This window comes from Vulpes lagopus, chromosome 9 (assembly GCF_018345385.1).
Source record: "Vulpes lagopus strain Blue_001 chromosome 9, ASM1834538v1, whole genome shotgun sequence".
Lineage (NCBI taxonomy): Eukaryota > Metazoa > Chordata > Mammalia > Carnivora > Canidae > Vulpes > Vulpes lagopus.
This window is the reverse complement of record NC_054832.1, coordinates 25,715,054-25,729,123: the sequence shown is the minus strand read 5'-3', so window position 1 is coordinate 25,729,123 and position 14,070 is coordinate 25,715,054. Positions and strand designations below refer to the sequence as shown.

The 14,070-nt window shown below is 33.2% G+C and overlaps 1 protein-coding gene across 3 annotated transcripts in view; it reads right to left on the bottom strand.

Annotated features, from left to right (window-relative positions):
• The window catches only part of CSMD3 (CUB and Sushi multiple domains 3), a 1,188,176-nt gene that overhangs the window by 172,685 nt on the left and 1,001,421 nt on the right, over nucleotides 1–14,070 (bottom strand). For 2 of the 3 annotated variants that reach the window (XM_041769740.1, XM_041769741.1), the window contains 2 exons: nucleotides 885–998; nucleotides 300–395 (listed from right to left, as the gene is read on the bottom strand). The exons of the other annotated variant lie outside the window; for it this stretch is intronic. In XM_041769740.1, the coding sequence (XP_041625674.1) occupies nucleotides 300–395; nucleotides 885–998 (210 nt within the window). The remainder of the gene's footprint in view (nucleotides 1–299; nucleotides 396–884; nucleotides 999–14,070) is intronic. 3 annotated transcript variants of the gene reach the window in all.

The following is a 14,070-nucleotide window of genomic DNA, read 5'->3' as shown; positions in this document are numbered from 1 at the left end:
AAATAGAACATGTAAAGAGTGAAGAGTTGTCAGAAAAAAAATAATGTTTCAGAACAATATGTTGGAAAGAAGGAAAATCAAACTTGAGAATGATGATGGAAGCATAGGTCACTTATGACTTTGGTCAAAGTAACAGTGCTCTAGTGATAGGGGAGGGAACAGGGCAAAACTTAAAAAAAAAAAATCAACCTTGTTCTCTCCTATATGGTTATGAGGATCTCATCATTAATAATTCTGAACAATGCATGAAGAAACTGACATCATTCCTTAGTGTGTTTCTAGGCTACAGGGTCACTTACCTTGATAAACAAAGTGAAATCCCTTAGCTGTTATTGGTCCAACTGAAGTAAATCGAATTGTGATCTGATTACCTGAACTCAGTGGAAGTGATTCTCCTACTCAACAAAACAAACACTAAGATATCATAAATAATTTCATTCAGTAAACCTAACAAATTATATTAATTTACACTGTTATTTGAAAATGTTAATCTATGTTCTATCAAAGTACTTTAATATATCCTACCTCTGACAATATATTTTCTTTGGGTTCAGCTTCAATCTCAACCTTTTTACCAGAAGGCTTTAATTACAGTTTGATACATATTGTCTCATTTAAAAAATAATCCTTAAATATTTTATGTTACATTAAATACCACAGACTGTCTAAATATTATATTTACTTGATTACAATCCCCAAAAATAGTTGGTAATATTTTTCTCAAGCATTTGAGTTACTATCGTGTTTCTATTTTGTTTTCAATAAAGAGTGATTCTATTTTCAGTTTCTTATATGGAAGACATAAATCTCAACTTTCACTATAATACCAATCAAAGTCAGTCTTTAATCAATAACTGATGCATGGCAGTTCTAGTAAAGGATACCTGAATGGGATCCTGAGAGGGAAGATAACAGAGAAGATTGCTGAGTTGGCCCATCATACACCTCAACAACATCGTGGAGTGATGTCTGGAAAAATACAAACTGGCCAAACACCACTGATCAACAGGAACCAGGAGAAGCAAACAAATCACCAACCATCCAAAAACGAAAACAAAAAATAAAAAAAAAAAAATAGAAAGAGGAGGAGAGAGAGAACAAAGTATTACAATATAATACTCATCTTTTTTCTACCTTTAAAAGAGGGTAGGTGCCAATTGGTTGGTATGCCTAACACATATATTTCAGGTCATAAAGGTAATGACCATAGCCTAAAAGCAATAAAATTTTTAAAATACTATTTTTTAAAAAATAAATGAGTATAACATTTATTTTTAGATAAGAAGTCATCATAAGGTTGGTGATTAATACATTAGAATAACTGATTTTCCATTGGTAGTTTGATTCTTTTCACTTTGTGACTCTCTTCTCTTTTTCTAATTTTTTTCTCCTCTTTTCCATGAGATAGACAATGTTTCAATTTAGGGGGATTTTTTTTTTCTTTTTTAGATTGCCTTTAAAATCCTGTTCCATTATGAGTAATAGTTTCACTGGAAAAGTATCAGCAGGATACTTTTTAGGTATAGTGTTTAGTTCACATTGTAACTTAAAAATGATTCCTAAACATTGTAAACGTTCTGCCAAAATAAATATTATACATAATTCCTCAGCAATGGAGATGTAAAATTTTACAAAATGGTTGGTTTCTCATAGTAAGTACAGATCTGGAGTACATATCAATAGATACTTATGTTTCTTCTTTTTGTGCTTTTCCTTCAATTATATGTGAACTTCACATGTGTAGAAATGATAGAAAATATAACTTAAAAGAAAGAACCTAATCCAAAGCAGAGATAAGCTAATACTTTGTGTTTTTTAAAAAAGGAAATATGTAATAAGAATTATCCTTAAAACATTTTATTGAATAGAAAAATTATGGGGTTTAAAAGGTGATTTTTTAAATTTTAATAATGTAAAAACAAGGTAACTTTTATAAACTCAAAATCACATTACTGTAATTAAACTATACATTGCATGAATATATATATATATTAAAAGTTCATCATCATTCACACTTAAATCAAGTTTATGGTCATCCTTTGGTGATCCTTTGAAGACAGATTAATTCATATGAAACATGCTGAGTTTTGCATATGAACACACACACATAATACTATAAGCAAATATATATATATACATATATATGTATAAATGTGTATATATATATATAGATAGATAGACAGATATACATTTTTTTGCTTGCTAAAATAAGCTGGTGATCTCAGTCCAGTTCTTTGTGAAGTAAAGGAAAATGAATACAGATACAGAGTTGTTGCTTTGAACAATTCCTGAACATTGATGTGCTATATTTCATAAATAATCCTCCCAAAAACATTTCTTAAAAGTCATGAAAACAAATTTATGTTTCTATCGAATCAGATACATGTAGTCTATCATTTACAAGCCATATGAAATTTCAGTCCAGATCCTTTTAAAAGATCCATATATTGGTCCACCAAATCCCAAACCATCTCAAAAATATTCTAAAAAATATTAAGAAGTTTTTGTTTTCTTTTTTGCATTTGTTTAGATTGGCATTTGATCTGTTTCCAACTGTGTCTTTAAAAGTTTCTAATACAATGCAGATGTTACCACTGCCTTTCCAAGGGTCCCCTTACCCCCCACCCCAAAGTCATGTTAGCCTAATCATAAGCACTTTGCTAAAAACACTGAACAATCAGTCTCTTGGTAGATAAAGTATTCTTTCTCTATCCTTTTTGGGAACACATTAGAAAAAAACCAACAACACTAAAACTCAATATCCTTTAACTGTTTCTGCCAAAATATTTCACATATCATTAGAAACAAGCCCAATTCCCAAGCAAACTACCACATTATAAACAATATCTAAAAAAACAAAACAACACAAAACAACCCTCCCCACAAAAAAACTCAAGAGACCAAAAGCAATCATCCAAGAGCTTTTTCTTTTCTTTTTTCTTTTTTTAAATTTTTTCCAAGAGCTTTTTCTAAGGAAAAAGGAAAAACAATTTTTCCCTTGTTTTTAAGCCTCTTGTTTACAATTCTTATTTCTCTACAGGTAGACCAGAACTTGGTGTCACTTGTGAACTGGATATGTTGAAAGCATAACTTCTAACAACATAGCCATTAACACTGAGTATTTGCATCACGTTAAGTAATGAAAACTGTAGAATGTGTCCTTGGAGGGGTTTTGGTAACTTGTGCCTGCAATTTGTTGTGCTAATTCTGCGGTGACAGTGGAGAGAACAGAGAAGGGTAGAGGGGAGGGGATGTAGTGTTCAATCTAGCCTCATTAACACCTATTAACTACTAGTAAGCTACTACTTTTTAACTTTGTATTAACATAGCCAATGGAAATCTTAAATTTAAAAAACCTTCTATTACTAAAAAAAAAAAAAGTTATTCTGAGAGTATGCTAAACCATTTTATGAAAAATAAAATTTTTAAATACATTTTGAATACGTTTTTTGTATTATGAAACATCAAGAACACTTGCATCATGATCTGATTTCCTACACATTACCACGGTGAAGTATTGCCTCACTAAATTATGTTACAAGCCCGAACCAAATCTTTCTCAGCCAGAAATCTCAAGAATTCAATGGTAAACCTTGTATTTGCTTCTCCATGCTGTCCATAAATGGCTTTATTTAGTTTTCTTATGCACACAGTAGTAGGTCTTCTGCTTCTAAAATGTTCTGAATGGCCAACTGCAACCTTTGCATGCTTGAGCCTATTGTAGGAAAAAATTGCGAAAAACTTTAAGATGGATCAAAAGATAACTGAATGTTGTTTTTTGGTAAGTGAAATGTTTTTTAGCATACCCTTCTGGGTCACCTGTGTTTTGGAGGTCTGTGGTGTATGTTAATTCCTGAGTTAAATAAAAATTTTGATACATGAAAAAATTGATACATGTTTACTTATATTTGCATGGGAGTCATGGTTACCCTCTTTAAAAAACAAAACAAAACAAAAAAAATTTAGCACTGATCTAGAACCTCAACCTAATGACTGGACCATCTTTTTATTTCTAGGGCTACAATTAACCTCAGAGTCTGTGTTTTATACTTCCTGAAATGATTAGAGAGCCCTCTATCTTTTTTTTCTTAGTTTCCAACAGACAGACAGAATTTTCTGAATCTCAGCTCCAAGGCTTCTTTTCCTTTCTCTGGAGATCTGCATGTGAATATCAAAAGCGCTCTGTTCTCAGGCTCTGAGAGTAGGTCATAAACACTAAGCTCTTTCTTAAGGAAAACACCAACTTAAGTGATTTTTTTCCCCTTTCTTAAGCAGGATAGATCTTAAAAATAATGTTTTAACTCCTTTGTCAAAAATCCATTTTATAAAAAAGAAATCCATTTTATAGTGTTATGTGTGTATTATTGCAAGTATTATTGCAAGCTAGGAAAAGGAAGAAAATAGAAACCTAATAAGGTGGAAATAAACATGTAAAATATCCCTACAAATCAGTCTATGCAAATAATCTGTTATGTCTGAACTACTTCTGAGCCTTATTTTCCACATATTTTATTCTCGAATACAGTTTATTAATCTAAGTAATATTTTTTATTCTTTCTGTGATGTCCTGGAAACTAAGCTGGGGTCAGAAATCCAACTGGTCCAGAAAAAGTCCTCCTTTTACACCCCATTAACTCTATTTGTAGTCATTCAGGTAGCAGCTTCCCTTTACCTACAGAAAGATGTTAAGTTATCCAATTATTTTTTTTTATTTTTTACATTTTTTAAAAAATGTTTTTATTGGAGTTCAATTTGCCAACATATAGCATAACACCCAGTGCTCATCCCATCAAGTGGCCCCCTCAGTGCCCATCACCCAGTCACACCAACCCTCGCCCACTTCCCCTTCCACTACCCCTTGTTCATTTCCCAGAGTTAGAAGTCTCTCATGTTCTGTCTCTCTTTCTGATATTTCCCACTCATTTTTCCTTTCCCCTTTATTCCCTTTCACTATTTTTTATATTCCCCAAAAGAATGAGACCATATAATGTTTGCCCTTTTCCGATTGACTTATTTCACTCAGCATAATACCCTCCAGGAGCCTCCACTTCGAGACAAATAGTGGGTATTTGTCGTTTCTAATGGCTGAGTAATATTCCATTGTATACATAGACCACATCTTCTTTATCCATTCATCTTTCAATGGACACCAAGGCTCCTTCCACAGTTTGGCTATTGTGGACATTGCTGCTATAAACATCGGGGTGCAGGTGTCTTGGTGTTTCACTGCATCTGTATCTTTGGGGTAAATCCCCAGCAGTGCAATTGCTGGGTCGTAGGGCAGGTCTATTTTTAACTCTTTGAGGAACCTCCATACAGTTTTCCAGAGTGGCTGCACCAGTTCACATTCCCACCAACATTGCAATCAGAAAAGACCCTGAATAGCCAAGGGAATATTAAAAAAGAAAACCATAGCTGGGGGCATCACAATGCCAGATTTCAGTTTGTACTACAAAGCTGTGGTCATCAAGACAGTGTGGTACTGGCACAAAAACAGACACATAGATCAATGGAACAGAATAGAGAACCCAGAAGTGGACCCTCAACTTTATGGTCAACGAATATTTGACAAAGCAGGAAGGACGATCCACTAGAAAAAAGACAGTTTCTTCAATAAATGGTGCTGGGAAAATTGGACAGCCACATGCAGAAGAATGAAACTAGACCACTCTCTTGCACCACACACAAAGATAAACTCAAAATGGATGAAAGATCTCAATGTGAGACAAGATTCCATCAAAATCCTAGAGGAGAACACAGGCAACACCCTTTTTGAACTTGGCCACAGCAACTTCTTGCAAGATACATCCATAAAGGCAAAAGAAACAAAAGCAAAAATGAATTATTGGGACTTCATCAAGATAAGAAGCTTCTGCACAGCAAAAGAAACAGTCAACAAAACTACAAGACAACCTACAGAATGGGAGAAGATATTTGCAAATGACCTATCAGATAAAGGGCTAGTGTCCAAGATCTATAAAGAACTTATGAAACTCAACAGCAAAGAAACAAACAATCCGATCATGAAATGGGCAAAAGACATGAACAGAAATCTCACAAAGGAAGACGTAGACATGGCCAACAAGCACATGAGAAAATGCTCCGCATCACTTGCTATCAGGGAAATACAAATCAAAACCAAATTAACTGTAAACCAACAACAGGGCAACAGGGTATGTTAGGCCATCTTTCAATGCAGGTCATTGGTGTGCTAATCATTTAATCCACTCTTAAAAGCAAGACCTCTACCTACCTCTAATGGACAACATGTAGGATGTATTCCAGATGTAATTTTTTTTTTTAATTTACAATTTAGATTTTTTAAAAAGATTTTGTTATTTATTTATTTATTTATTTATTCATTCATTCATTTATTTATTTATTTATCTGAGAGAGAGCACAAGAGCACAAGCAGGGGGAGAAGCAGACTTTCTGCTTGATCAGGGAGCCCAATTCAGGGCTGAGTCCCAGGACCCTAAGATCATGACCTGAGCCAAAGGCACATAACTGACTGAGGCACTCCTACAAGTTAGATTTTTAGAAGTCACTTAAATAGTCTGCTTAAATCGCTTAGAGAAAAAACCCTAATTTAGATCAGATTGATAGAATATTTATCCCAACTTTAAAATTTTGTCCTAGTTCATTTGCTCACCCATGAGCAAATAAACTCAGAATGAGAGAGGACATTGTGTTTATCTATTTTTCTTGTAGATAATGCAAGGTTTATTTGACATATCATTTTTACGGTATTCTACTCAACCAAGACAGAGGGAGGTGAGGTTCCATTTACTGATGGTTTGCATGATACAAATGTTCATTTAACTAAGTCTCAAAGAACATTTGTTTCGTTAGTTTGCACCAACTCTTTCATTTCTTCTTTAGTCATATTCGTTTAACTCATGAGATTTTTTCATTCTGCTTAATTTAGCCATTTCAAATGTAAGTCAGTAAATGATGAGAGGGAACCTAGGATGGCATAAAGAAACTCCTGAGCAATAAAATGGCTGCACGGTTAGAATGCACATTGCTGACCAACAGTCCCTCAAGAGGGATCTTTGTGGAAAACAGTGCAGTGGATGCCCAAAGTGTGACATCATGCACTACATGGGTTAGAGCCCAGAGGAGTGCACATTTGTTTAGAATATAAATAAATAGTTCTCTACTCTCAACTGTTGCTGTAATGTTCCACCATTGCCTAAGCAAGTCAGAAACTTGCAGGAGTTGCACTTAATTCTTGTGCCATCAAAAGATTAGTTAGTGCATTCATTGTACAGAGGCTTACCGATTTAGCAACTAATTTTAAATGAGGATAATAAAACAAACATGGACATGATTGATGTTATTCAGTGATTAGGATTGGAGTTATTCAATCAAAGATAAATATTGAGTTTATGCAAATATAGATGGATTTTAATTTTGCTTTTGTCAATTTCTTTTTTTCTCTCAAGAAGGAATAATTCACAGAGTATCTCAGTGGTACACTAGTTTTAAAAAGAAAAAAAACAACAACCCTCAAATTCAGATGGAATCATGACTAAAGGAATCAATCTAACCATTTCTGTTTAAGGTGGCAAATGGTAAAATGAAAATGTCTAAGAGTTTGTGGCAAATTGAGGTCTCATTCCGACTTGCTTTGATGTAATCAGGGAGATAGGTCTCTTAGGGCAGTGGTAGTTCTATTAGTCAGATGGGTGGGATCTTATACACTATGGTGCCAATGCACTAAATGACAAGATTTATTTGTTTTATGACAGAATGGATAAAGCAGCTTCCAGATTGCCAGCAACTTCCACTGAGCAGATTTGAGAGGACTAATGCTTTGAAATCACAAATCTACAGGTCTCAAATGCCCTAATAAAGGATAAATGAAAACTGGCAAATGAAGAATTAAGGTCGAGTTCTGGAATCACTCTCTAGGACGATTCTAGGGTGAGTCACAGGAGGAAGTTACCTCACCTTTCCATGCCTCAACTTCTTCATCTGTAAAATGGGGAGTAATAAAAATACCCAACCTCGTAGGACTGATGTGAATTATTATATACATTGATACTTCTAAAACACTCCGAACGAGTGCCAGAAACATATCAAGAAGTATTAGTTATGACTATTAGTATCTTAGCCTTGTAAATATCTATGCTACTAATTTAATATGAAAATTCATTAGTTACCGGCAAAAGTTAATTGACCTTCGAGATTAGATAGCATATTTTTCTCATACTCTCCTTTCCATACATGCCTATTTAGAACAAATGGTAGAGCTAATTGGCTAAGAAGAGCATTCCACCCATTTTAATCAAGGTTCGTTTGTCTTAACAATTTCAAAATGGCTATGCACTTCTCTGTTTACTTGATTTTACATTCTATCCTTTTGACTGGAATATGAAAATGTAATCAGCAGCTTTCTATATAGGCTAAGAGAAAGGGAATAAGGTGTGAGAGCATTCTACTTAAGTTTTAGTTTTTTCCCTTCATCTTAAGTCCTAGCCCCTTTGTGGCAAAAGCACTGAAACGCCATCACAAAAGAAATAGTTCCACACAGAGGGGAGGCTGGGCAGAAAAAGGAAAATAAAAATATCATAAATTCCTATTAGATCTCAGAATAATTCTCAACATGCCTGTTATCCTTTTTGAAAATCTATGCATTCTTTTGTATTCTAGGGCTCATTTTAATTGTATTAGATAGTTGGTTAGTTGCTCTGTTAAAAAAATTGTAAAGAAGTCACCTGTGTTTTGCGCAGCTTGCATTTTATTCACCAACATGGCACAGGAGAAAACACACACATGCACTCATACTACCAGCCGAATAGAACTAAGATTCAAAGCAAAGATGTATTTAGAACTGTACCTGATTGTGTGTAGAAGCATAAAAAAATTACTGTTGGTGACATAAGATAACAAAAGGTTTGGCTACCTGTATATGAATTTTGCCTCATATTTTCATCACATATGAATACTTCAAGACAATGTTGTAGAAATGTCCATGTATGCCAAATGCTTCCATTTTCAATTAGTAACATATACATACAATACTCTTCTCTATATGCTCGGTGAAACTACTTATCATTTAAAAAGCTCCAAACTTGCTTTTGGGATATAATGCCACTTGGATACCTCATGATTTTAAAAGCATTCTCATTTAAAGATGATTACAAGTATCCAACTAAAGCCTTGATTTTATGAAATAAAACTATGCATGTATAAAGGTAAATATAACAATTTATTCAAAAGCACCAAAGGGCAGAACATTTAAAATCAGTCCCAAATCAAATTAGTGTGCAAGTTATTTTCAAAATGTCATCTTAACACTGGAAAAGTCTGAGTAGAAGTTGTATTAACTGATAGAATAATAATTGAGAATTTCATCGGTATTTTGGGAGCTTTTATATTTTCTTCATATCAGATTCCAAATACTTATGTTTATTATTATAGTACAATACTAGTAAACTATTAACTCAAAATGAGGTGCTTTATACTAATGGAGCATTTTAGTTAAGGTAAGCCATGTGAATCATATGCTAATTATCTAGGGACTATTTAAATCACAAAGAAGCTTGCCTCCACCATAGATTCTGGGGCCAGTCTTGCCCTAGAGCAAATAACCTAGAAGTGCTACATTCAGCAGGAGCTCACAGACTACCATGAGAACATATGGCTCGGAAAATAAAAATACCAAAAGCTTGTTACTGCAATTTTGTAATAATCAGGAAAAGATGCTATTTAAAAAAACAAAATCATGGCTCTGACCATGGTACCTAATTATCAAGTAACTAAGTAGCTCCAGAAATCTTGTCCTGCTTTGAATTCATAACAGTAAACAGGATCCTGATTTATTTTCCTATTGGCAATTTCCTTTGTGAATCCTGTGCTGATCTATAAGCTAGGTTTACTGACTAAACCCATAATATTTAGTTTCAGGCTTCTCTAAAGCTGGCTGTATATACTGTGACCATTGGCTCATCATCAAAATTTCAAACTGCCTATAACTTATTTTAAACCTATGAGCATTATAAAAAACCCTCTTATAGCAAATGTAGTTCAGTTTTCTTTAATTGTTTCAGGAACAAATATCTATTCAAAGGGAAGCCAGCAGCTTATCTGCAATTTGGCAATTGTAACATTTCCCAATAGCTGAAAATTAATTTGGTGTTCAGAAAGCAATGAAATCAAGAAAAACACAATAAGCAATTCTATTGCATGTTTAAAAGAATTAAAACTGGAACGCAAAATTAAAAGTTTAAAGTGTTACAATATTTTATTAGCACTTTTATTTTTAACTCACTTTCAACTTGGATAAGTATTTTCCTTTAACCATTCCTAAGTTTTTTTTCTATGCATTTGGCAGAGTATGTCTGCCAAATCCCAACTAGGCCAGACAGATTTAGGTCAGGAAAACATTCTCATGTGGACTATAGCATAAGTTAGTGGAATTTTTTTTATTATGGAAATTTCCAAACATATACAAAGTAGAGAGAATAGAAAAATAAGCACTCATGAACCCATCCATCTGGTTTCAATACTTATGAACATTTCCAATTTTATTTCATTTATTCTCTTCCAACTCTCCTATATCATCAACCTGGAAATACGTTAAAGCAACTCCCAATATCCTACCCTTTTCCCATAAAGGCTTCAATATTTACTTTTAACACATAAGGATTTTAAAAAATAACCATGAATAACTACCCTATCTAATAAAACTAATAATAATTTCTATCATTTAATAACCATTTCATGATTTCTCCCCTCCAAAAAAGTACTTTTTATAGTTGTTTTGATTAACTTAGGATCCATACAGGATCCATATATTCCATTTGGTTTATGTCACTAAAGTCTCTTCCAATGTATGAAATCCCTGAGTACCATCTTATTTTGGATATCATATACTTATGGAAAAATATAGGTCTTCTGAAAGCAGGAAGATAGAAGTAGGATAAAAGTCAAATGATCAAAATTTTCCTGTCATCTAGTTTTTGTTGAGAGTTAATTTGATGAAGCTACTACAAGCAAATGATTTTCTGTGCAGAACACCTCTGGAGGTAAGAGTGCCACTATGTGGATTCAGTTCCTAATCCTCTAAAATCTCATTTCAATCAGAGCATTTTGTTTCTCTGTTTTATTTATGGGACTTTCATATACAATTCAGCATTAAGTCTGGATTCAAATTCTTGCTTTCACTGAATTCTTTACACTTGGCATATTGCTTCCTACGCATGCCGTGCCTTTACTGCAGGCTCAGCACCCAGAACCCCTCAACTCTCAAAGTTCTACTGCCTAAGAGTTCTTTAATTGGCAAAATTTACATCTATTTTAGGATGACAGATGGAGGGGTTCATCATAGGGCAAAATTTTAAAGAGTTTCACATTTTTTCAAAAAAAAAAAAAAGTGTTTCTAATGAATAAGGTATTATATGTCCTATAGACTCTTAGCCCTTTTTAGGGATAGATTTTAGAATTCAGAAGAGTAGTAGGGGCAGCTCTTTCTGCCCATGTGTCCTATCCTAAGCTTTAATAAAACCACCTTTTTCATACAAAAGGAGAAGGAGGAAGAAGAGGAGAAGGAGAAGAAGGATCTAAGTGACTTTTGTTCTCATAACATTTACAAAATAAAATGTTAGTCATAAAGAACCTGGGATTTACAGTTATACACACCTGGATTTGACCAGCTTTGCTACTTTGTGTTGTGTGACCTTCACCAAGCTAGTAAGCCTTTTTGAATCTTTTTCCTAATCTACAAAATGACACCCACTCCATAGGATTTTTGTAAAGATGAAGCTCTAAAGCATCTTGGCCCACAGGTGTGATACACTCAATATCACTCGCATATACACACACACACACATACATACGCATAAAAGAACATACACCATATCTTGTGACTTTTTAAATCTCTTATAAAAATTATTAATATACAATTTTATAAGTAAGTGAAATTAACCATTATTTTTTTAAGTCTACCAAATGTGATGATTAGTAGCAATAGTAGTAATCTTAACAATGGAAACAAATAGGAATATCAATCAAATACTAGCATATCAATTTTGGAAACACCTTATCATTCATTTAGTCCAAATAATCAGGTGCTACAAATATTCTTTTAATCTTTAACCTTCCTCAGAGAATAACTACAGGCATAATGGAGCCTAAATGAGTTATTGAAACAAATCTATAAAATATGTATTATTCAAAGAACATGCTGACCTCAACTAGGGGAAAACTGGTCTTATTTATTGTTTCAGTTCTCCAAAAGACTTTACTTCTGCAATTATTTTTTTTTCTTTTCAGAAATAGTCTCAAACTATGTTGTCCATAATCAAAGAAAGAAAATATTTTATGCTAGTCTGGAAAGAGCTACTCTTCTTAGAAGTACAAATAAAGAAACTTATCTCACAATTGCTCTTTTAAGATCTTTGCCATCATTCTAGTTGACCTTATCATTGATTTTAGGCAACATCGCTATCATTATTTAAAGCATCTAATATTCTTCCACACTTCATTCCAAATCCCGTATTATTATTGAATTAGTTATTATTTACTGTATGCAAAATTCTGTACTGTTGCAGAGAAACTTACAAATGGAAATTCTAGACATATTGATAAATATTGATAAATTTCAGTTTATTATATAAAGACTTTTGACTAGAAAATCATTTAGTTATACAGACAAGGCTGAAAGAAATTTGAGACTATTTTTTTTCCTTCACTTGGTGCACATATAAAATTTTTTTGGATTAACATCACTAATTGATAAATGACGAACCAATCGATGTTTGTGGTGGATGTATAAATCCATTGATATCTGTTTCCTGACCCAGCACTTTGTACGTAAATATCAATTTAGTTCCTTTTAAGAAAGTTTATAGATATGTTAAGCAACACTCCATTGAAATAATAAAATCTCATTTTGTGGATGTGGACTTTTGTTAACAAAGAATTAGATCTCATGGAAAATTAGTGATACAAGGGTCAGTGGAGACATGTATCTCTCTACTCTCATACTGGGCCAATCTACAACCTATGAATGAGTTGTGTTCAAAGGTATACTAGTAGACTGCCAAGATTTTAAAATGCATGTTCTCATGACAACAATGTAAAAATGATGTGTTCAGATTAACTTACAAGATCAATTTAACCTAAAATCAGTGTAGTTCATGAAAATAACAGAATATTTTAACTGTAAAAGATATTTCATAATATTTGTTTTACAAATGAGGTAACTGCAGTACAAAAAGGTTGAATGATTTAGAACAACTATCCTATAGGAAAATGCATTCCAAGCTCCAATTATAATAACAAGAAACACCCAGCAGGATTTGGGACTTCCCTGGGAGAAGAAAGGTCAGTCTCTAGACATAAATAATATAATTACTACACCTGCATGGAAAACACTGCTTGATTCCTTTTTTTTTTTTTTTTTTTTTTAAGAATAACTGGCATAAAATACTAAATGTAGTTTCAGGTGTACTGTGTCACAACATAGTAATTCAAAATTTTATACAGTTACCACAATAAGTCTAGTTACTATCTGTCACTATACAAAGTTGTTACAATATTATTGACTATGTAGGTCAGTATACATATATTATCTACAATGTTACCTATGATAAAGTTTAAGTTAGGCACAGTAAGAGATTAATAAGAATAACTAAAAATAACATAGAATTATTATAATATACTGTAATAAGTTATGTAAATGTGGTCTCTCTCTGTCAAAATATCTTATTGGGCTGTGCTCACCCTTCTTGTGTGATAATGTGGGATGATGAAATGCCTACATGATGAGATGAACTGAGGTGAATGACGCAGGTGTGTTGTACCATTAAACTATTAATTACTTTCTGACAATACCTCAGAAGGAGGATAATCTGCTTCTTGACCACAATTCACTGCAGGTAACTAAAATCATGGAAAGCAAAATAGTGGATAAAGGGGGACTACTGTATTCAAATTTCTTGGGTTGTCTAGATATGTTAGAGTCCTTTTAAATATTCTAAGTTACTTACTGAGCTATAATTCCAATGGAAATGTCTCACATTACAATATAAAAAAGCTTTTTACTTACTGTGCAAAAAC